The sequence below is a fragment of the Yarrowia lipolytica genome, chromosome 1E, assembly GCF_001761485.1.
Source record: "Yarrowia lipolytica chromosome 1E, complete sequence".
In the NCBI taxonomy this organism is placed as follows: Eukaryota; Fungi; Ascomycota; class Dipodascomycetes; order Dipodascales; genus Yarrowia; species Yarrowia lipolytica.
Genome location: NC_090774.1, coordinates 2,310,341 through 2,337,829, shown reverse-complemented (window position 1 = coordinate 2,337,829; position 27,489 = coordinate 2,310,341). Strand labels below are relative to the sequence as shown.

The following is a 27,489-nucleotide window of genomic DNA, read 5'->3' as shown; positions in this document are numbered from 1 at the left end:
AGTTGCTGCTCCCTTTTCCTCGTGCTCATACCAGAGCATCCTGGGTCCCGTAGCCATCATCCGTCGACCTGGAGCGTAACCATCAGTGCTCTTCATGGACCTTGCCCAAAGATGTTTCGCTAGATCAAAGGCCAATACCATGTCAGCACTCTTCAAAATGCTCCCTAATGGATATCTTCGAAGCCTGGTTGACGACTCTGAATCTAGACTGGAAGAGTCTTGAGTTCGGGACCCCGGTTCCCAACCAGTTCCCACGCCAGTCCGGTACCTTCGTGCCGCCGTCTAGTTGTACTACCACTTCCACAATGTCTATCATGAACTTTTCCACTGAGCCCCTACGCAGTCTCGTCTCCTATCTATCTAACACGCTCACCACGGTCAAACGGTCAAATCATCTTTTTCTCAAAAATCCTATTTTACATAACCACTGCTCCCTCATCTAATCACCCCTGCAACTCACCAATCTCCGAAGTGGTCGCATTGAGACCCATGACGTTAAGGAACAGGTTCAGATTGTTAATCTTCTGCTGCGACAGATCTGGCGGAAGAGCCTTGGCCTCGTTCATAGTACCAAAGATCTTGTCCCGCACATCGTCAACCATAACACGTTGGTGATCAATCTTCGCAGCCAAGGCGATGGACGCCAGGAACTGCCACACGTAAGAATCGTCCACATTTCGAGGAGGGAACAGGGAGTTGAGATTGTTGCGCTGAACAATGCCGAAAACACGGTTGAAAATGCGGTTCCAGGTCTCCTCATCTTCGGCAGAAACAGAGCCCTCCTGGTTGATCAGCTCGGCCCGGGAAATCAAAACAGTCACAAATGCAGATCCAACCTTGGTCTTGACAACAGCAGCAGTGTCATTTCGATCCATCATCAACTCCAGCAGACCCACAATGACGCCGTACTCGGCCTCAGAAATGTACTGCACCAGAGGAGGAAGGACGGTCTGAGAGAAGACCTCAATGGCCTCCCGCGACTTGGCGGGCAGGTTCGACTCCTCGCCGCTGTAGTGGCCATTCTTGACCACGTCCAAATCGCCAATGTGGGCCATGATCATGGTCAGAATGGTGAGCCGCTGCTCGGCAGAAATATGCCGGAAAACTCGGGGAATGGCCTTCTTGCACTTGGCATGCGAGAGCATGGCAATGAAGGGGTGCAGCGAGCCGTCGGCCTGGTCGATGGGCGCAGTAATCTGCAGCTCACGCCACAGCTGGGTCACCAGCGCGTCTTTTTCTCCCTTCCACACCTGGAACTCGTCGGACAGGTCGTCTTCGGGCTGGGTTCTCTCTGCAGCCTCCAGACGTAGCAGCACAATGTACACGTTCTCAATGGCCCGCAGAATACCTCGCTTGTCGTTAGCAGACACGTACGAGCCGCCCTGAAGGTTGAACTTGGAGATTGACGTGGTGATGGATCGAATGGCATCGGTGGTGGTGGTGGTGGTGGCCACGGGGGTAGCAGATCGAAGTTCGGGGGTGGCAGAAACTCCCTCAGTAGGAGCCTCAGTAGAGTTGTCGGCGTCGGGAGTATCATCTCGTTTTCGCAGGTCGAGAGCCTGTCGAGGACCCTTGTTGCTGCCAAGGTGAATCTTACCGAGAGCACCCTGGGAGATAATGGAGTCCTTCTTGGGGTGGTCCTTGACAAACTGCACGGCCTTGTGGACCTGCTGCTGCAGACGTTGCAGGCCGTTCTCGTTGCCGCGGGCCCGTCGGCCCCGCTGACCCCGCTGGTACAGGTACGTTCGCGCAAAGGCGTCGAGCGGCTGGTTGGGGTTGGATCGCACGTTGATGGCCGAGTGCACCTGGTAGTAAAAGTCCTCGTTGTAAGGGTCCTCGGTGACCATCTGCTGGAGCTGGACTCGCAGCACAAAGTCCTTGTCACCGCCGGTCATGAGATTGTTGTGTGGCTTTCGCTTGCTGATCATCTCATTTCGCTTGGCCAGTCGCGCGTTCTCATCCATGGGAGGGATCGTGTGGTTGGGCGATACGTGCACGGGGCCGGGCTGGTAGCCGTAGGGACCCGAGTGGGGAGGGCCCTGGAAGCCCTGAGGAGCGGTAGGGATGGCCTTGTCCTCCTTGGGGCCCAGGGGCGCGGTAGGAGGGGCAGCTTGCTGCTGAGAAGCAGGCTGAGAAGCGACAGCGGGGGGCTGACCCTGAGTCTGAGCCTGGGGCTGCTGCTGCTGCTGCTGCTGCTGCTGAACCTGAACCTGGGGCTGACCCTGAGATTGTCCCTGGAACTGAGGCTGCTGGAACTGTCCCTGTCCCTGCTGCTGCTGCTGCTGCTGCTGGTAGTGCATCATCATCTGCATGTTGAGATCATGGTTGGGCAGGGGAGGGAACTGCCAGGGCTGCTGGTACTGCATGGGGTGTCCCTGGGGAGGAGGGTAACCAGGAGGGAAGCCCTGGTAGCCGTACCCGGGAGGAAAGTGGCCCTGAGGAGGAGCGTGACCCTGGGGAGGCACACCGTGTTGCTGCTGCTGCTGCTGCTGGCCCTGGGCCTGGGCCTGTCGACCCATCAGCTGCGCCTCAATCTGCTCCAGAGACAGAGGCTGCTGACCGCCCTGCTGGGCAGCAACATGCTGGTAGTGCTGCTGCTGCTGCAGGTGAGCCTGCTGGGCCTGCTGGCCGCCGTGCTGGGCCTCGTCGCCCATGATTCGCTCCTTCTGGTCGGGAGCGCCCCACAGAGACGCCATGGGCTGCAGAGAAGGGGGAGCTTGTCGCTGCTGATGCTGCTGCTGCTGGTGCTGCATCTGGGCGTGCTGAGGCGCCCGGCGTTCGTAGGCAACCTGGTCCTCGTCAATGGCGTACGAGATTTTGGCCGTTTCGCCGTGGAAGTCGAAATCCCGGCCCACAGACGCCTCGCCGCCAAACGTCTCGTCGTTGAAGGCGTCGCCAGACTCATCCAGCTGTCCGCCAAGATTGTCGTCGTACGTGTCGTCGAATTCGTACTCCTGCACGTTGCCCTGATTGGGCTGTGCGATACCGAAGAAAGACATGTCGAAGAGAGAGTCGAGAGTCTTGGTGTCGGTGTAGTGTACTGAGATGTGTAGAGGTGACAAGAGGACACTACTACGGTGCGATTTTGGGTTAGGGTAGGAGGGGGGGTAGGAGGATGTGGAAAGAAGGGTGCCTTTGTTGGGCGATTGAGAAGAGATAGCGAGAGAGGAGAAATTGGAGGTTCGAGAGAGTGGCAAAAATACCCAATAAATTTCTTTAACGGCGCAAAAAATCCTTCGGTTACCTGTTTATACTGACTGGCTAGATTTCCATGGCGGATCTGTCATACAAAATAAACTCTCAAACTTTGAGTGGCTCTGGCAAATTTGGGAGACGACTTACCCGGACGAGTCCATGAGTGAGTGGTGTTTTTTGTATTACATAATGCAAGTTTGATTTAGTTGAAAGAACAATTGAGAAAAAACGTGTGCTGGGGGTGCTATTTCGGGGTTACAGGAACCTGAGCAACGCTGAAAGTGGATTAAATGATAGGAAATGGCTCATTTTTTAACAAATGTGTAATAATATTGACAGTATGGGGTACAGAAAGACGTTTTTTGGTTAATATGTGGACAGATGGAGTTGACATTTACTTAGCTTCTAGAGTGAGTCCAGAAGAAGTAACCGACAGAATCGACAGAATCGACAAAAACATGTCGGAAGATGTTCAATATGGAATAACTAGCCTAGAGAGTGCTAGAGAGGAACTTTCTCATGTCGCATCTGTTACAACTGGTGAATAAGACATCGCAGATTGTCAGAGATGTGGACAGGAGGAACATTCGACATCTGAAGCACCTTTGGGCGACATCTGAAGCACCTTTTGGCGACATCTGAGCACCTTTGGCAACATCTTCAACATGTTGAGTAATATATCTGTTGCAGCTCCATCTGTCCCTCCACACAACAATGCCATGACTAAGAAGAGACTCTCAGGACTTGATTACTCATTGTTATAGCATCCGTCAATGGAATTAATCAGCCAATACAAAATCAATACTATCAACTCCTCCTTCCAGACACTTGCGCCATCTAAAGCCTCCAACAACCTCATGACTGGTTCTATCTCCACCACCAACCAACCACAACACCAAAACTTGACCAAATCAAGCAAACAGTTGACCAAAACAATCTCCTCAACACCAGCTACCAGTCCCTCGACATACTCCCGCCTTCCAACGACCAAAACGGCAGATATATTGTATTATTAGGCTCCTAGATGACGACCACATCTTATTCAACTAACAATGTCTCATATACAACCAGACGTTGTCGGAGATACGGGATAGTATCGATAGATCCATTTTTCTGCTCGGAAACCCCGAAAACGCTCGGTGGAGTCGCCGCGCAACTCTTCACTGTTGCAATACGTACAACATAAATTAGCTATTTAGTGTCATCAACAAGTAAGTAACCAGGACACACCTATTGACAGCAGGAGTTATCAATGTCAGCAGACAACACGAGTGTCACAATCCATTAACGTCCGCCACCAACAGGTGTGCTTGGAAAAGAAAAAATCTGTCACGCAAACCTTGGTCATGGCTCAGCTTAACTTCTCTTCTTCACCTTGACCTTCTCCTGGTCGAGATGGTGCTTGGGAATCCAGCTCTCATCGTAGCCCTTGGGTCCAGTCTTGACGCCGGAGCCAGCAGGAACCACAGGCTTGGCTCGAACGGGCTTCTTCTCCTGTCCGTAGGTGCCGGTAGCGTATGGGATGGCGTACACGTTAACAACGTAGTATCCCAGAGCAGCGGCGGTGATTCCCAGCACAATCTGGGCAAACAGGAACTTGAAAGACAGAGGAGAAACATAGGGGTCGACAATCGACACGGGGCCGTCAAAGGCGTGCACCTGGTACACCTCGTTGCCGTACTGGATGTAGACCTGGATGACGTTTCGGTAGACCTTGGCATCGAGGTTGGTCTCGAACTGGTGGGTCAGGGCCGCGGTCTTGCCGCTGTCGACCTTGATGGGTCCCACCTGGGTGCCCTGGACGCTGACCACCACCTTGTCGGTCTTGAGGTCGTAGAAGGTGCCTCCCACGGCCACCACAGAGATGGGGTCCTTCTCCTTGTTCTCGAACACCAGGTTGATGGGCACGTCTTCGCCGTTGATGAAGGTGTTGGCGACGAAAAATCCGGCGTCAGACGCCTCCACGTCCGAGTTGGAGCCGATCTGGGCGACGGCAGAAAACTGCAGATGAGAAGCCACGGGAATCTCAACGGGGCCGGCCTTCTTGCCCCAGGCAGATGCAGTGGAGGCCAGAGCCATGGCCGCAGCAACAAGACTGATCTTCATTTTGCGGGATTAGTGTAGTGTTGTGCAAGTGTTGTCCAAAAACAAGTGTGTACAGTAGATGTTGGTGGTGGGAGTAGAGTTGAATCTAAGTTTGAAAGATACGACAGGAACGACACACGAGCTGCTTGTGGAGCAAGTATGGAAAGAGTTTGGTGGATTATGGACACGCCATTAAATACATATTTCTATTCTGAGTAGATTGGCCTTTTCTGCGCCCAAAAAGCGTCCACTTTCGACGAAATAAACCCACCATGTCTTTTTTTTTTTTCTTTCTTCTACATACAGTACACACACTATCTCAGACAACATACGGCACTCTGACTCAAGAAGTGACTGGTGGATGCTGATGGAACGCCGTGGAATTTCGAATTGACGGGGAAAATCCGCGCGGAAAAAGACAAGAACCACATACGCTGGGTAGCCACTCCAGGCGTTCACGTGACACCCACATTTCCCATAGTCAGTCCATTTTATGGCAGGCCTCTCCGTTTTACTCTGCTGTTCTGACGCCATTCCCCATAACTTCAACCTAATGTGGCTGCTTAGTAATGGTGGTTTTTTGCTTAGTAATGGTACGGTAGCTTAGTAATGATGTGACTGCTTAGTAATGGTGAGTAGCTGCTTAGTAATTGTGGGAGGGGTTGGGGGCGTGAGGTGAGAGGGGAAAAACTGTTGTAATGTGGATCTAGTTACGTGTGAGTATAATTACATAATTACATGTTGAGTCGAAGTACCAAAAGTGTTTTATGAAGCATTGGTTGAGTAGTTCACAAGTTTCTGACCGTTTCTGACGATTTTGGTAATTTTTTTATCTTTTCCCTCAAATTGTCTCAAAATTTTCAAGTTGTGTCCTCGGTGAGATTTGAACTCACGTCTCCAAAGTACACTTTATAAATGTCAAGTACAAAAATAACTATATATCAATTTTTTGTTGAATATTAATAAGTAACGAAAACAATCGCAATAAGGCAGCCTTGACGCTGAAATTTGAAATGATGCATTAATCAGTCATATTATATATCAAGGAGCAGTTCAGATGTCGCCACTACTTCTCTTTTAGCCACAAAAGCAACAGAAAGATGCCCCTCGTCGTAACCCTAATCTACTTGTAGGCAGAATCAAGATCAAGTGCCTATATTAATAAAAGCATGCATCATCTTCTTGCCTATACCAACCGCACACCATGCAAATTACTGTGGAATTCAGGTGAGTAGCAAGAGGCGCAGGAAACACCCGCGACGTCAACTAACCCAGTGGAGGGCTCGAAACCGCCTTCGACGGCAACAAAAAGCACGTGCTGGACGTGCCGGAGGGCTCCTCAGTCAATTGGCTGTTGCACCATATGGTGGAGACTCTGATGCCGGATCACAAGCGAGAAGAGGGCAAAAACATCTTCTTGCAGGACGAAAGTGTGCGTCCCGGGGTGTTGGTGCTCATCAACGATTCGGACTGGGAGCTGGAGGGCGAAGACCAGTACATTTTGCAGCCCCGAGATGTCATCATCTTTGCCTCAACTCTTCATGGAGGTTAGAGGAAAAGAGGGGGAGAGAAAGAGAGCTGGGTCAAAATGAGCCGATAAGCATGGGTCGCGGAAGAACCGACTTACAGCAGTCTCAATGCCGCCCCGATAAGCCCATTTCCTTCCCACTTGGCTGGGAGCAGCGTGAGGGTGAGAGTTTCTTCTTCTCGGAGAACCACCACATCCACGGGGTTCTGTGTTAGCAAACAAACAAACAAACAACCTGTTCAGAGTCACATAGCCAACCCATCCATGTCATAATATAATACTCACTCCTTCAACAACCGCGAGAGGCAAGGCTTGAGGGATACGAGGAGTAGTAGCCTCCACGTTTCCCAGTCGTACGATTTTGTCGTTGATTTTGAGTCCCACCGAAGAAGCAGGCGAGCCATCGGACACCACGCCCACGACGGCAAAGGGGACCACGTGGTCGCTGCGCGTGGCGGTAGGTGTAGCGGTAGGTGCAGAAACGGAGCCATTAGTAGTAACAGCAGTACCATCACCGTTTGACTTGGTCTGCTCCTTCTGGTTCTGCCAATGGCCCATAACAGCTTCCTCCAGCTCCTTCTGAATGGCCTCAATGTCGTTTTCCAGCCGGATGATCTGGTGGCGAGTGTTTCTGATCTGGTGAACGTCGATATCCGCCCGCGGGAAGCCATCAACGGTCAGCGGAGTGGTCATGTTGACATTGTGCGACTTGAGCACGTCGTAGAGCGCATCTACCGTCTCTCGCAGCGAGTTACGCTTGTTCTGGAGCTCGAAAATGTGCTGAGACATGTGTGGTGAAGGTGTGTAGAGGGAGTGCGGTGGGAGTAGGAAGTTAAACGGGGATGTTGCAACTAATGGTCAACTGAGTTTAGTTGGACTTTGTGGGACCAAGACTAGCGACAATGTTGGCAGGTGGAAGTGAGCCAATGAGCCGTGATTCGCTGATTTCTTGTGCAGGCTATAGTCTCTCACTGTACCCACCTAAACAAGTCGACGGGTGGGTTGGTCTGATGGCTTCGCTCACTTTTCGTCTAGTCATTCTCTCATGTCTTATACAATACTATACTGGTATATAACAGGCGCTTCGACGAGATCCGTTTGGCTACTCCTTCTGAACCTCTTCCAGCGCCTGGGTATAACTGGCCTCGGGGCCAATCTTGACCTCCTTGACGGCGAGCTTTCCGTTCTTGAAAATCCAATGGCTGCGAATCACGCCCTTGGGCACCTTTCCGGGGGTCTTGGTGGCGCCCAGAATGCCAATCAGTTCGTGCTTGGGGTCGGACAGCAGCTCGTAGGGCGCATTCTGCTTGGTCTGGAACTTTTTCTGGGCGGCGGTGGAATCAGCCGACAATCCAAACACGGTGGCATCGACCTTCTTGAAGTCGTCGTATTTGTCTCGGAAGCCACACACCTGCCGGGTGCATCCGGGAGTGGACGCCTTGGGGTAGGCGAAGATGACGACGATGGGTTCCTTGGCCACGAGCGCGCTCAGATCGATGGGATTGCTGTCCTGGTCCAGCAGTGTGAGTTTCTCCGGCAGGGCGTCTCCGATTTGGAGTTCAGTGGGGACTTCCTCAGGCTTGGACTCGTTGGTCTTAGCCTCATCCTCCTCAGTCTTGGACTCCTCGGTCTTGGACTCCTCGGTCTTGGACTCCTCGATATCTTTCTTGTCACTTCCATTCACCTTTTGCTTTTTGGCGCGCTTGGAGGGCAGCTCCTGGGGAGCAGGGGCCTTTTCTCCGGCCAATCGGGCAGATCTTCGGGCCATTTTTCGAGCAAGGCGGTTGTTGCGGACGGGGGAGAATGGGGGAGCAAAAGTCGGGCGAATTAAATTCACTCAATCGTGTGGTTGAGAGGCTCGGCTCCCGCACCCCGTCGTCGACACCATATTGGGAGGGGGCCATTAGAGTTAGGCACAGTAGTGGATGGTGGAGGAGGTTGCAGCTTCGGAGGGGTGCTCATGGGGGCGAGGTTTGGCGTCTGATTTTGTTCGATTCCGCAGAAAACGCGAAATTGAACATCTCCATCAACTTTTTCCCGTTTCTCCGGCCCGTTTCTGACTCACTGGAGCCCAAGATTGACCCACGACTAGCGTTGCAGTTGAACCAGAGAGTGGTTGGTGGCGTCGCCAAAGTAGAAGCGCCATTGGCCATAGCGTGAGAGAGCGACTACTTGTAGTTACGACTCTCAACATCTCCTTGCAGGCAAGGGGGTTTTGCACCGGTTTGTGTCCACAATATGAGAGCTGTTCGCGTAGGCGCAAGTCACTTTCGAGAACTGAAATGAAAGTGTCGTTGGAGTCGATCTGTAGAGCTCTTGTATATACCAAAGGTACCGAGCCTTAAGGAAGCACCAATTAGTAAATCATGTGACCGTTTCTCGTGCCGCCCTGGTCGAAAGAGGTCTTTCTGGAAATTTCTTGGAATGTTTGAGAAGATGAAGATAAGTAAAGCGTAAGTAAAGCGTAAGTAAAGCGTAAGTAAAGCGTAAGTATGTACTAGTATCAGGTATTGTAGTTTAGGAGTCACGGCTTGGATGGTAGATAGTCGAGAAGAAAGCCGAAATCGTGGAGTTGTTCGTTGTTCTCATGCTGCTACTGCTACGGATGTTACTGATAGTCCGTAGTCGTCCTTCTACCGAAAGAGCTGATAATCTCCTATCACATCTACAACCTGAGATTCATTCCCAAGAAAGGAATGCCGACTGAACGTACTAATGAGCAGAAGCCATCAATCTCCGCAGTACTCGTACTAGTACTACAGTCCACTCCCCTGCAGTTGACTCGCCAATCAACTCCGCTACAGTCAACTCCTCCTCGTTTGAGACAATAGCCCTACCTGTACCGGCTGGCAAGGAAGTCTCACCTGAACAATGCCCGAATGAGACCAGAAGGGTACGTGAAGAGGAAGGATACGAATCACGTGAAGAGGAGAATCACATGAGGGGGAGGGATACGAATCACGTGAGTACAAGGGTCATAACCGAGACTATAATGTCACAAGTATCAAGTCAAGTCAGTCAGCGGCTGTCAACTCACCGATGTACTTGCCCACACCCTTTCCAATTATCAGATCAGGTCGACATTGGATCATCAGGATCAACGTGGATCATCGTGGATCATCGTGGATCATCATGGATCATCACAGACCAACATGGATCTGCGCCGACCCTACGCTGATGGTGGTAGCGTCGAGTCTATCCTGCCTCCACAGGGCCATGAAAGTTGTCGTATTCCGCGTGGGGGCTGGCTTCCTGACAGAAGCGTTGGACCATGCGGCACCGACCTACAAGGGCGACACAGTACATGGAGTAGCGATCATACCTTGTTGGCGGAGGTGCTGGGCAAAGGCTGAGGTTGCCACAAGAACGAGCAGGCCTGGGTCCATATGTCCCGCATGTACTGGTCGCATGTTCTGCTGGGGACAAAAGTCATGGCCATGGTCTTGTGCAAGAGCAATGTCCAATCACGGCTGGCATATAAGTCCTTGTGACGTAATTTGAAACCGGGCTCCGGGGTCTCGGATCGGCGCAACTCTATGGGTTTTTGGACTTGAGACATGTAAGCGAGACGACAAGAGTGAGACGAGACAAGAGTGACAAGAGTGACAAGACAAGAGCCAGACTGGGATGGGTTGAAGGTGTGGTGACAGGAGACGTAATCTGACTTATTCTGGGCTCACCTGTGAAGCACGCTCCTCCATTCACTCTATCACTTGCAGTACTTCTCCAGCATGACGCTTTGACTCTGACGCAGACCCTTCGATGCGTGCTCTTCAAGACTGTCTTTGAATGGACGAGCTTGTTCGAGAACAAGAAACGAGTGCTAGTGGACGTTTACAATGGTAGAGAAGGATCCCCAGCGGGTTATTGCTGGCTTCGTACCAGCACGACACCACCGACGGCCGATGCGATGACGATAACCAGCAACTGGCTATGGCCTCCAACAAGACCTCATCAACGACCCCAACACCTACCCTCCAACCAGCTAAGTTCACATCTCCGCGCATTGATAATCTTTACATAACAGGCGCGCAGCTACACATGTGCTGTGGGTTACGCTCGCGATTGCTCCGAGAGTTGTAGCAAACAGATTGACTGGTTTGTGGACGGCCTCTTCAACGGCGCCATCCAGTCACATGACACTGCAAAATAACTCTGGCAACTCCATAACTGCCAAAACACTATTATCTCGGCCTCTCTCCATCATACCGCGCACGGCACTCGACGACTCTTGTCGCAGCATTCCTCTTGGCCCTCTTGGCACAAGGATATGATATGACCCCCGGGCGCATATGGACCATGCGTCAGATGAAATTGATTGGTGCAAAGATGGACGTGCGTACAACCGCCCGTGCACCTGGACTGCCTGGCCATCAGATAATGTCCCCCCCGTGGACCCCGATGAGTGAATTGTCGTTACAGTATAAGCGGCTATGAAAAACTCAACTGAGAATGGGAATGGGCATCCGGCAATGGGTTTACCGACACAGGTAGCTTCTGGTAGACCCTGTTTCTCTCGCGCTCGTCCAATGGCAGAGACCTCATTTGAACATGGACAACGGCCCCATAGCCTCTAGCCTCCAGTCTACTACAGATTGCGCTCAACAAGCGACCTACCAGTCTTGGCACGGGGTGTGAGCCGAAAATGCAAAGAACCAAACAAGGCAACCCAGTGCGCGTCCTCAGGGTGCCCAAAGAGTGTTCCGACCCGGAGGACAAAGACTATGCAGCATTAGCGTGAGTCAAAGGGCCGGCCAGAGGGTTTCCAAGAGGGTTTGGGGCGTGCGGAGGGCCCCAGAATGGTGCAACGGGTCGCTTAGGGTTTGAAAAAAAAAGGAAGATCAGATTGATAAAGGTTGAAACTGTATTTCTCAGGCTGGCCCCAAAGATACTGCATGCCGAACCTAGAATGCACAAAGTTACTTTTATCTGATGGGCGAATGGCCCGGTTCTGGCGTCGCTAAGGGAGGCAATATGGATGTTGTTCGGGAGCGGCGCAAACGGGGATGATTACTAAGCACCCAGCGAAGACGGGATGCGGAAAAACTCGCCAAAATGTCACATTTTCGAGACACCACGACCCCTCTTCCTTGGCACTCTTCCTTAGCAGATGAAAATGATAAACACACCATTCTAATTACCAAACTTAATTTTGGGTGTCGCTGAAAGCGATTATTCCGTGAAAAATTGATGATAGAGAGCCCGAATCATACTAATAATTACACCATCTTGTTCCTGATCCTCGAGCGATTTCAATGATACTAATAAATCCGCGGAAATATCCAACTGCAGACGCATTAAGCCCGTTCCCAGCCCACGTCCATCCCACGCACACCCTGCAACTCTATTGTCCCCCGAATATCTATATAAACATCTAATCCATCGCATCTACATCTCGTCAGCCATCGTTCTCACGCCTACAATGCTTCTCACCTCCATCTCCGCTCTTGCTCTTGCTTCTCTCACCGCCGCCCAGGGCCACGGTGAGCAGTTTGCCCAGTCCATGGGCCCCGTCGCCTTCCTGTGGCCTCAGGACCGACCCTGGGCCGACGATGATGACAACACTGGACCCTGCGGTGCCGGCGCCTCTGCTGCCATCCACAACCGAACCAACTTCCCTCTGACCGGCGGCCACATTGCTCTGGTTGCCAAGGACGAGGCCTGGGGCATCCGAGTGCGAATCTCGTACCAGAACAACCCCACTTCTGAGGACGACTTCGAGGACATTTTCACCGGAAACATTTCCGCCGAGGCTGACAAGGGCCACGCCTGCTACCAGTTCCCCGACATTCCCAACAACGTCCGGGAGGGCCAGAACGGAACCATCCAGCTGGAGTACAACGCCATTGACGGTACCCAGAACATCTCCCACTTTGTCTGTGCCGATGTTTACTTTGTCGAGCGAAACCAGTTCCAGAACACCGGCTTCTCCGCCATGTGCTTCAACACCACCGAGGGTGAGATTGCTCCCGACTCCACCCCCACCACCCAGGAGGTTGCTGACGGCAAGATCTCCGATGCTCCTTCCGGCTCCGGCGCTCGATCTTCTTCCGCCGCCACCTCTGCTGCCGCCACTTCTGAGTCCAAGAACGCCGGCTCTGCCGTCAAGGCCGTTCTCGGAGGCGCCATTGGTGCTGCTGGTATCGCTCTTGCTCTCATCTAAGAAGAGTGAAACGGATAAAATTATGTATGTACGATACGACAGTAATGAGTAATGATTGATGATTAACGGTGGCACGTAGTTCTAGTATAATACTGTATTGGCATGGCCGGACAGGGACTTGTGGATTGATGTTCATCACTGTTTTTTGATACGCTCAACGCGAACACACCGCACAGACATTAAGATACCAAACTGAATGATCTAATGAATCGGCTGGCAGCCTCTGAGTCGACAGATGAAGTTTTACTGATTCTTGTTGTAGAGATATCGTCAAATCTTATGCTGCTTTGTAGCTACGGCCTGTGAGAGCCTATACTACCGGTATATCCAAGTCATCTTGAAGAGCAATCCAGTCTACGAGTGGAGAAACTCGCTCAGAAAAGTCCACCGACTGCGACTATACGTTCTAAGACAAAGTCTCGCGACCATTAGATAACTTCAAACATAAAATGACTCGGGTAACGTTCCGTATCTGGCAGATCTGGTGATCCGAAGTTTATAGACTATCCTATAAAACTTTGCCAAGTGAATTTTGAGAGTCTATAATGAATTCCATCTATTATAGCTCGGCTCTGTCTAATAGGGAGCAAACCGTTCCTCCTTCTTGTCTTTCTTGTCTTTCTTGTCCTTCTTTTCCTTCTTTTTCTTATCCTTTTTGTCGGCCTCTTCCTTCTCCTTCTTTCGCTTCTCCTTCTTCTCGCGCTTCTCTCGCTTCTCCTTCTTGTCTTTATCTTCCTTCTTGTCCTTCTTGTCCTTCTTGTCCTTCTTGTCCTCCATGTCCTTCTTGTCCTTCTTGTCCTTCTTGGGGGTCACCTCCTGCCATCCTTCATCACTACCACCCATCTCGGTGTCTTCGTTGGTCATGAAATCGCCGAACCCAAGCTGCAGATCGGGCACGTTCCACAGCCGAATGTATCCATCTTCTCCTCCAGTGTAAACGGCATCATTGGCAGCATCCAGGTACACCGTTCGCACCACCTCAGTCCCATGGGCCTCGTTGAGAGTCACGACCCCAGCGGCCTCGTTCTCGTGCGTGACAGTCTCGTTTCGGAACGGCAGCAGTTGAACCTGGCCAGGCGCATAGGTATCAGCATTGTTGCTGCCGGAAATGACATATCCAGGCACAATGTCGGCAACATACTCGCATCCAAACTTCTGGCGCACATCTCCAAACTCGAGAGGCTCTCGGGAAACGTAGTCATCCTTCTCAAAGTCCATCTCGTAGATGCTGAGGGTCTCCATATGTGAAATAACATAGACTCTGTTGGCAGAAGTGAACCCAGCAAAATGGATAGAAGAGTCGTGGTTGAACACCTGCTTGACCACCTCATCCTGGTCCGTCTCCTTGATGTCGTAAACATTCACCAGCCCGTCCGTGCTGCCAGACACGACAATGTTTTCTCTGGTAGGATGGAACCTCAACTCGGTGACATCGTCATTGTGCACGTCGGGAAACTCGATGAAGGGCATTCCATCAGCCTTGGGCTTGGTCACGTCCCACAAACAGATGCCGGCATCGGTTCCCACCAGCTCAGACCCTCCAACTACAATGTTGTCGCGGAAATCGCAGCTCACAATAGGCCCCAGAGTGCCCTGTTTCATCCACAGCAGCGGCTTGTTGGAATCCGAATTCTGCTCCCGCAGATCCCACAGCTTCACGCCGTCGTTGCCCCATGTCATGACTGTGCTCTCGTCAAAGTTCTTCATACCCACAATCCGTTCATGGCTCTTGTCGACAATCTTGGTGCTGTGAGAGAGATCCAGAGAAACCAGATGGATGGAGTTATCAGACAGAGCTGCAGCAACTGCCTTGCGAGCAGGAACAGGCACAATCGCAAGCACGTACTCCTTGCCGGACAGCTGAAGTTCCTTGGCAGCTGATACGTTCATTTGTGTGTAGTGTGTGTGTGTGTGTGTGTGTTGTGTGTGTGGGAGTGGAGCGTTGATACAGGAAAAAAGATAATTCTACAAACAAAAAAATACTGCATATTGCAGCTCAGACGTACCCACGCTGTAATCTAGCAGAACGAAGAAATGGATGCCTACAAGAGAACTGTCGCCTCGGTAGATCACGTGACATTGTACCACGTGACATGGTAATCTTTTTTTTTGGCTTTTTGACGTCTTGACTTCCTTTTTCCCCTGTTTTCTCGCCAACATCTCTTTCTCTCTCTCTTACTAATAGTGCACCCCTCGATGTTGCTTCACGTGGGCAAAAGACAGATGATTACCTAATGAGTTATGTCACGTGACCCGGAAACAACACCCTCCGCACAAACGGACGCCTAAAAAAGTGCTCTCAACCACTTTTTCTCCTGGTATTTCGTCGATTTACTTCGAATACTCGTATAACGAACCTCGTCATTGGGGTCGCACTCTCCTCTACTACTGGGTAAGGGTTAAACGTAATTTTTGTCACGTCCAAAAACTCCATATCGCAGAAGAATTAAAAAAAAAAAAAACCAACAGGAACACACACTCACCCACTACACAACACTACAACATGTCTTCTGTCGTGAAAAAGGGCACCAAGCGGTTTGTTCCCAAGGTCCAACCGCGGTCTGGCCGTCGAAGGCTGTCGTCTGTGACTCAAAAGCCCAGCGCAGCGGCCACCAAGCAGCTCAAAGAGGCCGCGTCCAAACTAGTATCCAATGAAGAGGCTATTGCTGAAGAGGAGGTGACTCTTCCTGCCACTCCCCAGGCGTCGCAGAACGTCCCTGCCACCGAAGAGACCTCCGAGTCGTCTCAGCCTGCTCTCAGACTGCACCCGCGACCTCGAGCGCGAATCTCAGCCACCCTGGCGGAACGACCTGCCCTGGCCTCTCGTCTAGAGACACAAAGGGAGGTGAGTGGCCTGGCGTCTCCTCCCTCGTCCCAGGTGACCGAGGAGTCCACCACTGTTGTTCGGTCGTCCGGGTTTGCGGTTGTTAATAAGACGATTACCGAGGGCACCACCACCACGACAACCACCGTCACGAGTGTTAGGTCCCCCACTCTCACACGAAGTGGCAAACGAAATGCAGAGGAGATTTCTGGGTCCAGTTCGCTACGATCGACCCAGCGAGGAGAAGACGAGGAGGCCGTGGCTAGCAGTAGTGGAACTATGGACGGAGTCACCACAGATGTGTTGGTGCTGAGAGATAACGCCGCCGAAGAAGAAGGGTCGTCTGCGCCCATCACACACATTTCTGTGGCTGGACGAGCACGCAAGGGTCCCTCGGGTCCTCTCCTTCCACCTCGAAGACTTCCCGATAGCGCCAACAAAATGTTTGATGCCGAAACATTGTATCTTGTTTCTGGCCGAAGCAAGCCATCCATCTTTATCGACAACCCCGAAGAGTGGACTTTGGACCCCGAAACGGTCACCATGGCCCAGTTGTGTTCCGATGTGCGGATGGGCAAGAGTTGTGCGGAGAATGACCAGGCGGTCAGGCATAAGGCAGCTCTGGAACGTCGACGGGACAACTACCGACGTGCCAAAAAGTGGGTTGAGGAGAGCCGCGAGGGAGCGCCCAACTTGCGGTGTAATCTGGATATGGAGGGTAACGAACTACCTGTTCCAACTCTGGAAGAAGCCCTGGCTTACAATCCCAACTACGTGCGACCCAACGAGGGAGTTCGAGACGACGGCTTTGAATACATCAAGGCCGAGGGTATTCCTCTTGATATGGCCGCTTTGTTTGACGAGAATGACGAGGAGCAGGAGAAAAAGAAGGGGGCCAAGCCCAAGAGCGAGTTGCGTGCCAAACAGGACATGGCTGTGAAGGCGTTGGACAGTGCGCCAAACCGAAGAAACAAACCCGAGCTGAAGATCAAGGGCGGAAAGTTTGTGGTGGACCAGTCTTCCACTGTTGTTGATCGTCATGAACATGTAGAAGCAGGACGTGATCAGAGAGAGGTTGAAGAGATTGTCAAGGACTTCTCCAGGCCCACTACTTCCGTCACTCACAGGCGAAACGAAAAGGCCGCCCGATGGTCCGCAGAGGAGACTACGCGCTTCTTCATCAAGCTCAGTGAATGGGGCTCCGATTTCAACCTCATTTCGCAATTCTTTCCCGGTCGGACTCGACGCCAGATCAAAAACAAGTTCAAGCTGGAGGAACGCAACAACCCGACCAAGATCCACCTCGCTCTGGCTCGAAAACTGGACATTTCCATCGATCAATACAAGACCAAGGAGGGCTCGTCAGTGCTCGACACAGCCAAGGAGGTTGAACGCAAGCTGGAGATGATCCGAACGGAGCACGCCGAGCGAATGAAGCGAGAAGAGGCCGCAAAGGCTGCCGCTAAGAAGGCCGACCGAGCCCAGGCTCTCGAGAAGGAGAAACAGATTGTGTCTGGTCATGACAAGAAGCTTACTCGAGGTCAGCGAGCCAAGAGACTACGGAATAATGAGGAGGTCATTGGCGAGCTCCCCGTCAAGCCGGAGAGGAGGTAGAGACGCCGTCACCAGACGGAGTCTGGATAGACTATAGTGTTATTTATTGTATTTATGAGACTGGAGTATGTATGTACAGCATGTACATACTGCTCAGCCGTTGGGACGATGATGTTCCTGCGGATCTAGTGTACGATGAAGTTCTATCTCGACGGTGGCTTCGAGGTGGTGTCGTTCCTGCGTTATGATAACGAAGAGTAACATATATGGAGATGAAGAAAGATCAGTTTCGCACGAGTACCTCCAGCACTTGTACCGTACGAGTACATACTACACAGTACATCTTCTCTTCACTCCTCCACGCCATCTCTACTCCTAAAAATCTACAGTTAACTCCAATCAACACGGTATCATTAAATTAATTAGTAGGCTCGTACACTTTAACTCAAACTGCTTAGTACTCAGCCTCAAGGTCATCGTCGTAGGCGGAATCGGCGCCAACCTCCTCATAGTCTCGCTCGAGAGCAGCCAGGTCCTCTCGAGCCTCGCTGAACTCTCCCTCCTCCATACCCTCAGAGACGTACCAGTGAACAAAGGCTCGCTTGGAGTACATGAGGTCGAACTTGGCATCAAGTCGCTTCCAGGCCTCGGCAATAGCAGTAGTGTTACTCAGCATACACACGGCTCGGTCAACCTTGGCCATGTCGCCCTCAGGAACGTACTGAGGAGGCTGGTAGCAGATACCAATCTTGAAACCGGTAGGACACCAGTCGACCAGCTGAATGGACTTCTTGGCCTTGATAGAGGCAACGGCAGCCTGTACATCCTTGTTGACCACGTCTCCTCGGTACAGCAGACAGTTGGCCATGTACTTACCCTCTCGGAGGTCGCACTTGACCATTTGGTGGCTGGGCTCGAAGCAGGCGTTGGTGATCTCGTTGACGGAGTTGGACTCGTGGTTGGCTCGCGACTTGGAGATGACGGGGGCGTAGGTGACCAGGGGGAAATGGATTCGGGGGTAAGGAACCAGGTTGGTCTGGAACTCGTTAAGGTCGACGTTGAGAGAACCGTCGAATCGCAGAGAGGCGGTGACGGAGGAAACAACCTGGGCGATCATTCTGTTGAGGTTCTCGAAGGAGGGTCGCGAAATATCGAGGTTTCGTCGGCACATGTCGTAGATGGCCTCGTTGTCAACCATGAAGGTACAGTCAGAGTGCTCCAGGGTGGTGTGGGTTGTGAGGACGGAGTTGTAAGGTTCGACAACGGAGGTGGAGACTTGGGGGGCAGGGTAGACGGCAAACTCGAGCTTGGACTTCTTGGGGAAGTCGACCGAGAGTCGCTCAAGCAGCAGAGCTCCGAAACCGGAACCGGTTCCTCCACCGAAAGAGTGGGTGAAGAGGAAGCCCTGGAGACCGTTACAGTTGTCGGCGACTCGTCGGACTCGGTCCATGACCTGGTCGATCAGCTCCTTTCCAACGGTGTAGTGACCTCGGGCGTAGTTGTTAGCGGCGTCCTCCTTGCCAGTGATGAGTTGCTCGGGGTGGAACAGGTTCTTGTACTTTCCGGTTCGCACCTCATCGACCACATTGGGCTCGAGATCGACGTAGATGGTTCGGGGCACGTACTTGCCGGAGCCAGTCTCGGAGAAGAAGGTGGAGAATCCCTCCTCCCGGGATCCCGTCTTTCGGTCGGGGTCGAGGTATCCATCGGGCTGGATACCGTGTTCCAGGCAGTAAAGTTCCCAGCACGAGTTACCAATCTGGCAACCGGCTTGACCGACTGTGGTTAGTATTGTGATGTTGTAGGGAGGGAGAGGATGGCTGGCTGGTGGAAACGAAACGCGATGGAGTCCTTCAATCCGCCTCCAAATCTCCCCAATCTTGCTCTCCTTCTTTGCGCTGGAATATTGCGAAATCAACAGTTGTTCCGTTGCCGTGTTTTACATGCGTCCTATTGTTGTGTATTTTTTGCCACCTTTGTGGACGTAGAAAACGCGTGATACCGCGCCTGGAGCGCCCGCAAACGCCCATTCGGCTAATCGCCATACTCACCATTAATGCTGATGACTTCTCTCATGATTGTGTAGTTGTGTGTGGTGGAAAGGGGAGGAGATACAGGAGAACAAGTTTGGCGACACAAAAACAGAATAAGGTTGGGGGAGTTGTGTGTCAAGGTGTGGTGGCCAGACAAACAAAGGGGGTTGCCTGGGCAACGCGACGTGGCCGGTTACCCAAGAAACACTTCCGGGTAAACTGACGGGGGCGGAGAAGTGCGTATTTGGGGGGGGTTTTGGCGCAAGTTTGAGGATGAAAATTGTATGGTTTTGTTTAGCCGAGGATGCTCATTTTTTTGATGTAGAAATCTTGTCAAATTTCCTTCTATAAAGCCCCATTTGGTGGACCCTTGTCAGCAAGTCACGTTGCTGTCGGGCTACCCTTTTGTCATGTTTTCGTGATAAAGTTTCGCGCAGCTGAAAATACGCGAAAGGGGGGAAACGCGCGACCTGCTGAGAGATGAGCGAGGGAAAAACGGGCAGCAACCAGGTGGCGCCTTTTGTGGAGGATAAATGTATACAAGTGGACCAATGGGCGCATTACGGGGGCCAAGGTGGTGGTTATATATGCGGGTATTGTCGCCAGGCAAATAGGGGGTGTACTTGTACAAGTACGATCATGTGTTATTTTGCTCCCATATGCAGACACCATTGGATGTTCATACAGGAAAAAAAAGTCAGGGGATACAACGTGGGAGGTTGACCGTTCAACGGATGTAGGTTCGTTTCCGGATTGTGTCGTATTAAAGAGGTGAATTGATCGGCAATTGGTACAGCAGGTTGTTGTACATATCTGAGACATTGTGGGGAAGTACCATTGGTTACGGCCATGGTTATGGGTATGGTTATGGCTATGGGTATGGCTATGGCTATGGCTATGACGATCAACAAAAGTCCGTACACTTGAGATGTTTGTTGAGTCTAGACCGATCCTTCCTCTTGCGGTATGTTTCTGACCCGTGGGATTCTTCTTACAGGATGTTTCTGATCCGTGGAGAGGTGTTCGTACGCGGCCCAGTATATACAGGAACCGGACGGTACATACTGTACTCGTACTGAGCAACAACCGAGGACTTGTCGCGTCTCCGATTGGTGGGAATCTGTCTCGCTGTTGCCGTGGTCTGAAATAATTGCCAAAGATCATATGACTCTCCCCTGCTTCTTAGATTGGAGTGTTGAGTGCACGGTACAGGATTTACCAGCAATTACAGAAAGGGTCGGAAGGGTAAAGTATGGTCCGAGTGCTGGACGGCAATCAACGTCAATGCCGGCATTCCGCATTCGCGACCTGGTTGCGGCCATTGTGGTACCCCACTCCCCTCTCTGTCCTAGAGCAAGTATCACCTGAAGCGTATCGTCCTAAGTGTATTGTCCTAAGTGTATCATCCGAAGTGTATCGTCCTAAGTGTATCGTCCAGCCAGTCCGATAATAATGCGAGCTTCCAGTCGAATACGAACAATGGTGGTTCGACTGTTCAAAGTGGTCTCATCTGAGGATACGGAAGACGAGACGCGGATGTACAATGTTGTACGGTACATGGCAAGGTGTGTACGAGTATTTAATATCGTCAGTCTATCACTATTGATAGCTACCCGATTGACGATTGACGGAGTCATACATGCCTCGTTTCAGTACATAGCCGGTGGTAGCGGTCGACTTTGAGAGCACCGTTGCTCCGATGGTGGATAATTTCATTCTGGTGGTGAATTATTTACTCTTTGCCCTTTCCACTGAGTCATGGATGCACATGCCAAGGTCGAACCGGAGAGCTTGTGTGTGATTATGGCACTATGCTAAACGTCGGAGATTCCGGAGGAGCCTGGTGCTTGGTCCGGGATAACGCCCAGTATTATAGCAGTAGGATAGTCGGCAGAATTATTGATAACAAACAGTTTAATGTGCGAGCCGAGGGGGGTTATTGCAGCGATAAGGTAGGCTGCATACCCCGGATAACTCGGGTTGCGGCCAATGTCGGGCAGGTTTTAGCTGGATTATCGTCAAATAAGGTGTGAAAAAGGGGGAAAAAAAGAAAAAAAAGAAAAAAAAAGGGAAAAAAGGGAAAAAAGGGAAAAAAGGGAGAAAAGGGGAAAACAGAGGAAAACAGAGGGAAACAGAAGGAAACAGAGGAAAACAGAGGGAAACAGAGGGAAACAGAGGGGGAAAAGAGGGAAACAGAGGGAAACAGAGGGAAAAAGAGGGAAAAAAGGGGGGGAAAAAGGGGAAAAAAAGGGGAAAAAAGAGGAAAAAAGAGGAAAAAAGAAAAAAAAATAGGAAGAAAAATTGAGGAAAGCGAAAGCGACACTGTGCAGTTTTTGGGCCTTGTCTGGAACGAGTCTGACGAGGGCAAGAGCAGCCGAGGAGGAAGGTGATGTTGAAACCCCAACGGCATATGACATGTCCCGCTCTCCGCTGCTGGCTGGCTACAACCGCCGTCGTATCGCACCTTGTCGGAAAATAGTCAATAGTCCGTCGACAAACTTGCGGCTGTCCTGTCTCCCGTTGCACGGCTCAACTTTAAGCGGGCGTCAACCTACAGTATCGTCTTGATGATGACGCATGGAGAGAGAGAGCCAGAGTACGAGTACGAGTACGTACAAGAGCGCCTGGTCAAATGGGCTATTCTTGGTCCCATTCCAGCCACAATTCCGTCTTGTCCCGGACCCCCACTCGCGGTACGGAGGCCCAAGCCCGAGGATACACCGTAGAGGCATGGTTTTCAGACATGGCACCAAACCTGGCACCAAACATGCACGTTTTCATCATAGTGAGACCGCTGGAAGGGATAGCAAAAGGTACCGGCTTGACAAGGTGTCCAGCGATCTGCGGATGGGCGAGGTAAGGCTCGGCTGACGGGGTTGTGGGTCTTCGACGGTCGCAACTCAGACTAGACGGCCTTGGTTTGTTCCAACTTTTCATCAAAGTATCAGGACAGTATACTAAATGAATGGTTTACCTGAACCAACCCAACAGCTCAACAAGTAAAGACGGTAATACCCCACATTACTGAGGTCCTTCCGGCGGCAAATTTACCCCCACCCAGCAAGGCCAGGAGGAGAGCTGTCGAGCTCTTGGCTGGTGCAACATGGGCCGAAAAGTAGGGCAAGGGGAGGCAATGTCTTGCCGAGCAAATAGTTGGGAGGAAAAAAAGAGAAAAAAAGAGAAAAAAAGAGAAAAAAAGAGAAAAAAAGGGAAGAAAAAAAAGAGAAAAGAGAAGAGAAAAGAGAAGGAAAAAAGGGAAAAGAAAAAAAAAAAAAAGATAATTTTTTGAAAAAGGTGCGTGACCAGTCCTACAGAAAGTTAAGGTACAAGTGCCAGGAGATGGGAGTTTGACGTTAACTGTGAAACGTACGTATAGTTGAAGGGGGCTCACGACACCCTCGACTGGTTTGATCACGTCCGTACCACGACAGATATTACAACCAATCGCTCCACGTGATCGGACCTGTCCCTTGGACTCTCCGACCGTGCCAAGAAACCCAGACCGCCAGTACATACGAGCATAACTTGTCAGGGCCGCTTGTGGACCGAAACCCAAAAGTCAACGGCGCCGCCGCGCTCTCGTCTTTTTTTGGGTCCTTCTGATAGTGTCTGCCTTGAGCTAATGTGGTCTGGGAGGTGGCTGGGTCACATGATTACCCGCAGTAGTGTGTCTGAGGCATATACTTGGTGGACGGGGCATGTTTTTGTGGGTTTGGGACCAAAAATGGCCCGGAATTCTCCACTGTTTTTTCCACTGTTTTTCAAGTATTTTTTAATTTGTTTTTCCACTTCCATCTTTTTCGCTTTTGGCCCTTCACCCTCCGGAAGCAAGGCGGAAACTGCTGCTGTATAGAGTTGTCCCCAGGAGAGGAGTTGCAAGCGCTGGTAGAAGGTGGACACGGTCAAAGGTACGGCCCCAGTACGTGTGTACAGTGCCCACAAGGCCCCATTGGGTGGCGTCATCTACTGCCCGCCCATTGGACCCTCCGATCCATAAACTAGCGTCTGAGGTTGGGCAGCTGATCGGAGTTGGGCAGCTGTTTGGTTGTTTGGCTGTTTGGCTGTTAGGCTGTTTGGCCGTTGGGCCGTTTGGGTCGCGGACCGGGACTCACGATGACCACAGCTAGCTGGATTTTCACTCTTGCCGCGGCTTGTGTGTCAGAGTTTTTGCTTTTGCAAATATTTTACCCTTCCGCTTGACAACGGGCGCGCTCCACCGGTTAATCGAGGGCAAAACAGCATGATGGAGCAATTTGAGTTCGGAGGTTTGAGGTGGTGGTGGGAATTATAGCAGAGCCAGAGTGATGGTGATAGAGGAGGGGAAGGGCATATGGACAAACGCCAAGGGTCACGTGACAACCAGTATCCCACAGTGCGGATTTCGCCCCGCAAGCTCTCCTCTTGGGCCCCCGTCTCTGCTACTCTTGGTTCAGTGGTACGGTCTGAAAAAAATCTCAAACATGTCTCGTGACATTTTAGGCTCGGTATTTTGGCTCCAGCCGCACACGTACATTACACTCTACATTAAGAGCAGTCGCTTTGATAAGCCGAATACGGAATTTCCCGTTTGGGCGTCAGCTGTCTCTTGTATGCACGTAGCGCTGACTTTGCACTTGGCGGGCTCCACAAGCCATAATGTAGAGTGCAACAGATGAGAGGGCCAAAAAAGGCTTGGCTTATGGGTGCAGCAAATATATAAGAGCGTGGCGGACGGGCTACGGACTCGCCTTTTTTTTTCCATCAAGTTTTCGAACCTCCGCTCTCCACCCACAAGTCGACGTCAGAAGAACAGCTCATGAATTAGTCAGCCATTCACCGGATCCCCTTTGAAACATGACTGATAACATTTCTCAATCCCCCCCAACTGCCTTCCATACTCTGGACGTGCCGCAGGTGCTGAGCCACTTTGCCTGTGATGAGGAGCAGGGTCTTTCGTCGTCGCAGGTGGCCACTCAGCGCCAGCAGCATGGTCCCAATGCGCTGGACACCGGAGACGCCGTGTCGCTGCTCCAGGTGATCATTGGCCAGTCCTGCAACGCCATGATCATGGTCATGATCATTGCAATGTGCGTGGCGTTTGGAATTCGAGACTGGATTTCCGCCGGCGTCATTGCCGGTGTGGTCGCCATCAACATTGTGGTGGGCGTGATCCAGCAGTACAACGCCGAAAAGACTCTTGACTCGCTCAAAAACCTCTCGTCGCCCTCCGCCAACGTGATTCGAGATGGCAAGGAGCTCGTGGTCGAGTCCGAAGAGGTTGTGCCTGGAGACATTGTGACCGTCAAGGTCGGAGATACCATTCCCGCTGATTTCCGACTCATTTCCGGCGTCAACTTTGAGACCGACGAGGCGCTGCTCACTGGAGAGTCGCTGCCCGTTGTCAAGGACCCCGCCACTCTCGACGACCCCGTTTGTCCCGTTGGAGACCGAGTCAACATGGCCTTTTCTTCCTCTGTTGTCTCCAAGGGCCGAGCCAAGGGTATTGTCACCTCCACCGGTATGAACACAGAGATTGGAACCATTGCCAAATCCTTGCAGGGCGAGAAGACCAGCTTCCGAAAGCCCAAGGACGACTCCTTTGGAGCCAAAATGTCCGCCTTCTTTGGCACGTGCGGAGACTACATCCAGACCTTCCTGGGTACCAACACCGGTACGCCTCTGCAGATCAGACTGGCCAAGCTCGCCGTGCTCATTTTCGTTATTGCCGTCGTCATGGCCATTGTCGTCATGGCTGCTCAGAAGTTTGATGTGACACGAGAGGTCGCCATCTACGCCGTTGCTGTCGCTGTGTCCATGATTCCCGCATCCCTTGTTGTCGTGCTCACCATCACCATGGCCGTGGGCACCAAGATTATGGTCAAGCGAAACGTCATTGTGCGAAAACTCGACTCGCTCGAGGCTCTCGGTGCCGTCAACGACATTTGCTCCGACAAGACCGGCACCCTGACCCAAGGAAAGATGGTGGCCCGAAAGTGCTGGGTGCCCTCGCTCGGTACTTTGTCTGTGCAGAACATTACTCATCCCTACAACCCCACCGAGGGCTCGGTGGAGCTGCGACGAGTGGACCCTGTTGCCGACGCTCGAATGACCGTCAAGGCCAACAAGAAGATTGACCAGGACCTGTCTCTGTCTCCCTGTGTGTCACGGTACTCCAACAAGTCCGTGTCCATCAAGGCCATCAACGTGAACGAGAGCGAGGACTCTTCCTCAGATGAGGACCCGGAGATCATCTCCCACACCCACGTTCCTGCTTCTCTGGCCCCCTGGTTGTACACTGCCACCCTGGCCAACATTGCTGAGGTCAAGAAGGACGAGACTGATGGTTGGACCGCGTCTGGAGACCCTACTGAGATTGCCATCCAGGTTTTCACTTCCCGACTGGGCTTTGGACGAGATACAATTGGATATACCCACATTGCCGAGCACCCCTTTGACTCGACCATCAAGCGAATGTCTGCCGTCTACACTGACGGGGAGAAGGGCCAGTCCACTGTCTACACCAAGGGCGCTGTTGAGCGTGTTCTCGAGTGCTGCTCCACCTGGATCAACGCCAGTGGAACCACTGAGGATTTCACCCCCGAAGTTGACCAGATGATTCAGCAGCAGATGGACGCCTTTGCCAAGCAGGGTCTCCGAGTGCTTGCGTTTGCTACCAGACCTGTTGACCTCGAGACTGAGGACGCCAAGGACCGAGTCAAGATGGAGCAGGGTCTCACCTTCCTGGGTCTCGTTGGAATCTATGATCCTCCCCGTGTTGAGTCTGCTGGTGCCGTGGCCCAATGCCATCGGGCCGGAATCAATGTCCACATGCTTACTGGAGATCACCCTGGAACCGCACGAGCCATTGCCGAGGAGGTTGGAATCCTACCTCGAGATATCGCCGACTACCCCGAGTCCGTGGTTTCCGCCATGGTTATGACCGCCATGCAGTTTGACGCCCTGACCGACGAGCAGATCGACGCTCTCCCTGTTCTTCCCCTTGTTATTGCCCGATGTTCTCCCACCACCAAGGTCCGAATGATTGACGCTCTTCACAGACGACAACGGTTCACTGCCATGACTGGAGATGGTGTCAACGACTCTCCCTCGCTCGCCAAGGCCGATGTTGGTATCGCCATGGGTATCGCTGGTTCCGACGTTGCCAAGGACGCCTCTGATATTGTTCTGTCAGACGACAACTTTGCCTCTATTCTCAACGCCGTGGAAGAGGGACGACGAATGGCCGACAACATCCAGAAGTTTGTGCTGCATCTGCTTGCTGCCAACGTGGCCTTTTGCGTGTTTGAAATGGTCGGTCTTGTGTTCATGGACTCGGACGACTTCTCCACCTTCCCCATCTCGCCCATTGAAATCCTCTGGTGTCTCATGGTCACCTCTGCCCTACCCGCCATGGGTCTGGGTCTCGAGGAAGGTGCTCCCGATCTCATGGAACTGCCCCCACGTGACCCCAAGAAGGGTGTCTTCTCCTACGAGCTGCTCATGGACATGATGGTCTACGGCCTCATCATGGCCGGTCTGTGTCTGGGTTCCTTCGCCATTGTGGTCTATGGAGATGGAGGAGGAGAGCTAGGCTACCTGTGTAACAAGGAGTACTCCGAGTCGTGTCACTATGTGTTCCGAGGCCGGTCCGTTGCCTTTGCCGAAATCACCTGGTTCATGCTCTTCCTGGCGTGGGAGGTGGTCGACATGCGACGGTCCGTCTTCATCAAGCCCCCCAAGCAGGCCTTCAACGACCTATGGCGCAACCAGCTGCTCTTCTGGTCTGTCATCGGCGGCTTCTTCACCGTCTTCCCCTGCATTTACATCCCTGTCATCAACGACAAGGTGTTCCTCCACAAGGGCATTTCCTGGGAGTGGGGCATCTGCTTTGCCGCGCTGGCCATCTTCCTGGTGCTGGTTGAGCTGTGGAAGTTTGGTAAGCGAGTCTACTTCCGACGCCAGGACGCTGGAGCCGCCAAGGACGACGTTTTTGACGCCTGGGCCGACATGGAGAAGTAAGATAGATTATTAGACGTGGTTTGAGTATTTATTGAATGATATTGATAATTGAAAAAGGTATGAGTAATCAAGGAAAACTGTGTAACAGTTCGGGGAGGAAGTAATCAGT

General features: G+C 52.0%; 12 protein-coding genes across 12 annotated transcripts; 5 read left to right on the top strand and 7 right to left on the bottom strand.

Moving 5' to 3' along the window:
* Positions 1-443: 443 nt before the first annotated feature.
* YALI1_E23348g (uncharacterized protein) lies at positions 444-2,999 on the bottom strand (the record flags this gene model as incomplete). The annotated part of the gene is made up of 1 exon (XM_504149.3): positions 444-2,999. One exon carries the CDS (start codon positions 2,997-2,999, stop codon positions 444-446), a length of 2,556 nt encoding a protein of 851 aa, XP_504149.3.
* Positions 3,000-4,551: 1,552 nt separating this feature from the next.
* Positions 4,552-5,301, bottom strand: YALI1_E23325g (uncharacterized protein; the record flags this gene model as incomplete). The annotated part of the gene is made up of 1 exon (XM_504148.1): positions 4,552-5,301. One exon carries the CDS (start codon positions 5,299-5,301, stop codon positions 4,552-4,554), a length of 750 nt encoding a protein of 249 aa, XP_504148.1.
* Positions 5,302-6,484: 1,183 nt separating this feature from the next.
* On the top strand, positions 6,485-6,832 carry YALI1_E23313g (uncharacterized protein; the record flags this gene model as incomplete). Its single annotated transcript, XM_002143040.1, has 2 exons — positions 6,485-6,507; positions 6,556-6,832. The coding sequence occupies 2 exons, from the start codon at positions 6,485-6,487 to the stop codon at positions 6,830-6,832; spliced, it is 300 nt and encodes a 99-aa protein (XP_002143076.1).
* Positions 6,833-6,903: 71 nt separating this feature from the next.
* On the bottom strand, positions 6,904-7,597 carry YALI1_E23302g (uncharacterized protein; the record flags this gene model as incomplete). Its single annotated transcript, XM_504147.3, has 2 exons — positions 6,904-7,014; positions 7,094-7,597. The coding sequence occupies 2 exons, from the start codon at positions 7,595-7,597 to the stop codon at positions 6,904-6,906; spliced, it is 615 nt and encodes a 204-aa protein (XP_504147.3).
* Positions 7,598-7,910: 313 nt separating this feature from the next.
* Positions 7,911-8,576, bottom strand: YALI1_E23292g (uncharacterized protein; the record flags this gene model as incomplete). The annotated part of the gene is made up of 1 exon (XM_504146.3): positions 7,911-8,576. The coding sequence occupies one exon, from the start codon at positions 8,574-8,576 to the stop codon at positions 7,911-7,913; it is 666 nt and encodes a 221-aa protein (XP_504146.1).
* Positions 8,577-9,847: 1,271 nt separating this feature from the next.
* YALI1_E23280g (uncharacterized protein) lies at positions 9,848-10,309 on the top strand (the record flags this gene model as incomplete). The annotated part of the gene is made up of 1 exon (XM_068283061.1): positions 9,848-10,309. The coding sequence occupies one exon, from the start codon at positions 9,848-9,850 to the stop codon at positions 10,307-10,309; it is 462 nt and encodes a 153-aa protein (XP_068139162.1).
* A 631-nt stretch (positions 10,310-10,940) lies between these two features.
* On the bottom strand, positions 10,941-11,353 carry YALI1_E23265g (uncharacterized protein; the record flags this gene model as incomplete). The annotated part of the gene is made up of 2 exons (XM_068283060.1): positions 10,941-11,249; positions 11,297-11,353. 2 exons carry the CDS (start codon positions 11,351-11,353, stop codon positions 10,941-10,943), a joined length of 366 nt encoding a protein of 121 aa, XP_068139161.1.
* An 877-nt stretch (positions 11,354-12,230) lies between these two features.
* Positions 12,231-12,971, top strand: YALI1_E23256g (uncharacterized protein; the record flags this gene model as incomplete). The annotated part of the gene is made up of 1 exon (XM_504145.3): positions 12,231-12,971. One exon carries the CDS (start codon positions 12,231-12,233, stop codon positions 12,969-12,971), a length of 741 nt encoding a protein of 246 aa, XP_504145.1.
* Positions 12,972-13,547: 576 nt separating this feature from the next.
* YALI1_E23229g (uncharacterized protein) lies at positions 13,548-14,861 on the bottom strand (the record flags this gene model as incomplete). Its single annotated transcript, XM_504144.3, has 1 exon — positions 13,548-14,861. One exon carries the CDS (start codon positions 14,859-14,861, stop codon positions 13,548-13,550), a length of 1,314 nt encoding a protein of 437 aa, XP_504144.3.
* A 613-nt stretch (positions 14,862-15,474) lies between these two features.
* Positions 15,475-17,409, top strand: YALI1_E23223g (uncharacterized protein; the record flags this gene model as incomplete). Its single annotated transcript, XM_504143.3, has 1 exon — positions 15,475-17,409. One exon carries the CDS (start codon positions 15,475-15,477, stop codon positions 17,407-17,409), a length of 1,935 nt encoding a protein of 644 aa, XP_504143.1.
* Positions 17,410-17,803: 394 nt separating this feature from the next.
* On the bottom strand, positions 17,804-19,425 carry YALI1_E23184g (uncharacterized protein; the record flags this gene model as incomplete). The annotated part of the gene is made up of 2 exons (XM_504142.3): positions 17,804-19,128; positions 19,401-19,425. 2 exons carry the CDS (start codon positions 19,423-19,425, stop codon positions 17,804-17,806), a joined length of 1,350 nt encoding a protein of 449 aa, XP_504142.1.
* A 4,790-nt stretch (positions 19,426-24,215) lies between these two features.
* Positions 24,216-27,380, top strand: YALI1_E23136g (uncharacterized protein; the record flags this gene model as incomplete). Its single annotated transcript, XM_504141.3, has 1 exon — positions 24,216-27,380. One exon carries the CDS (start codon positions 24,216-24,218, stop codon positions 27,378-27,380), a length of 3,165 nt encoding a protein of 1,054 aa, XP_504141.3.
* Positions 27,381-27,489: the final 109 nt, after the last annotated feature.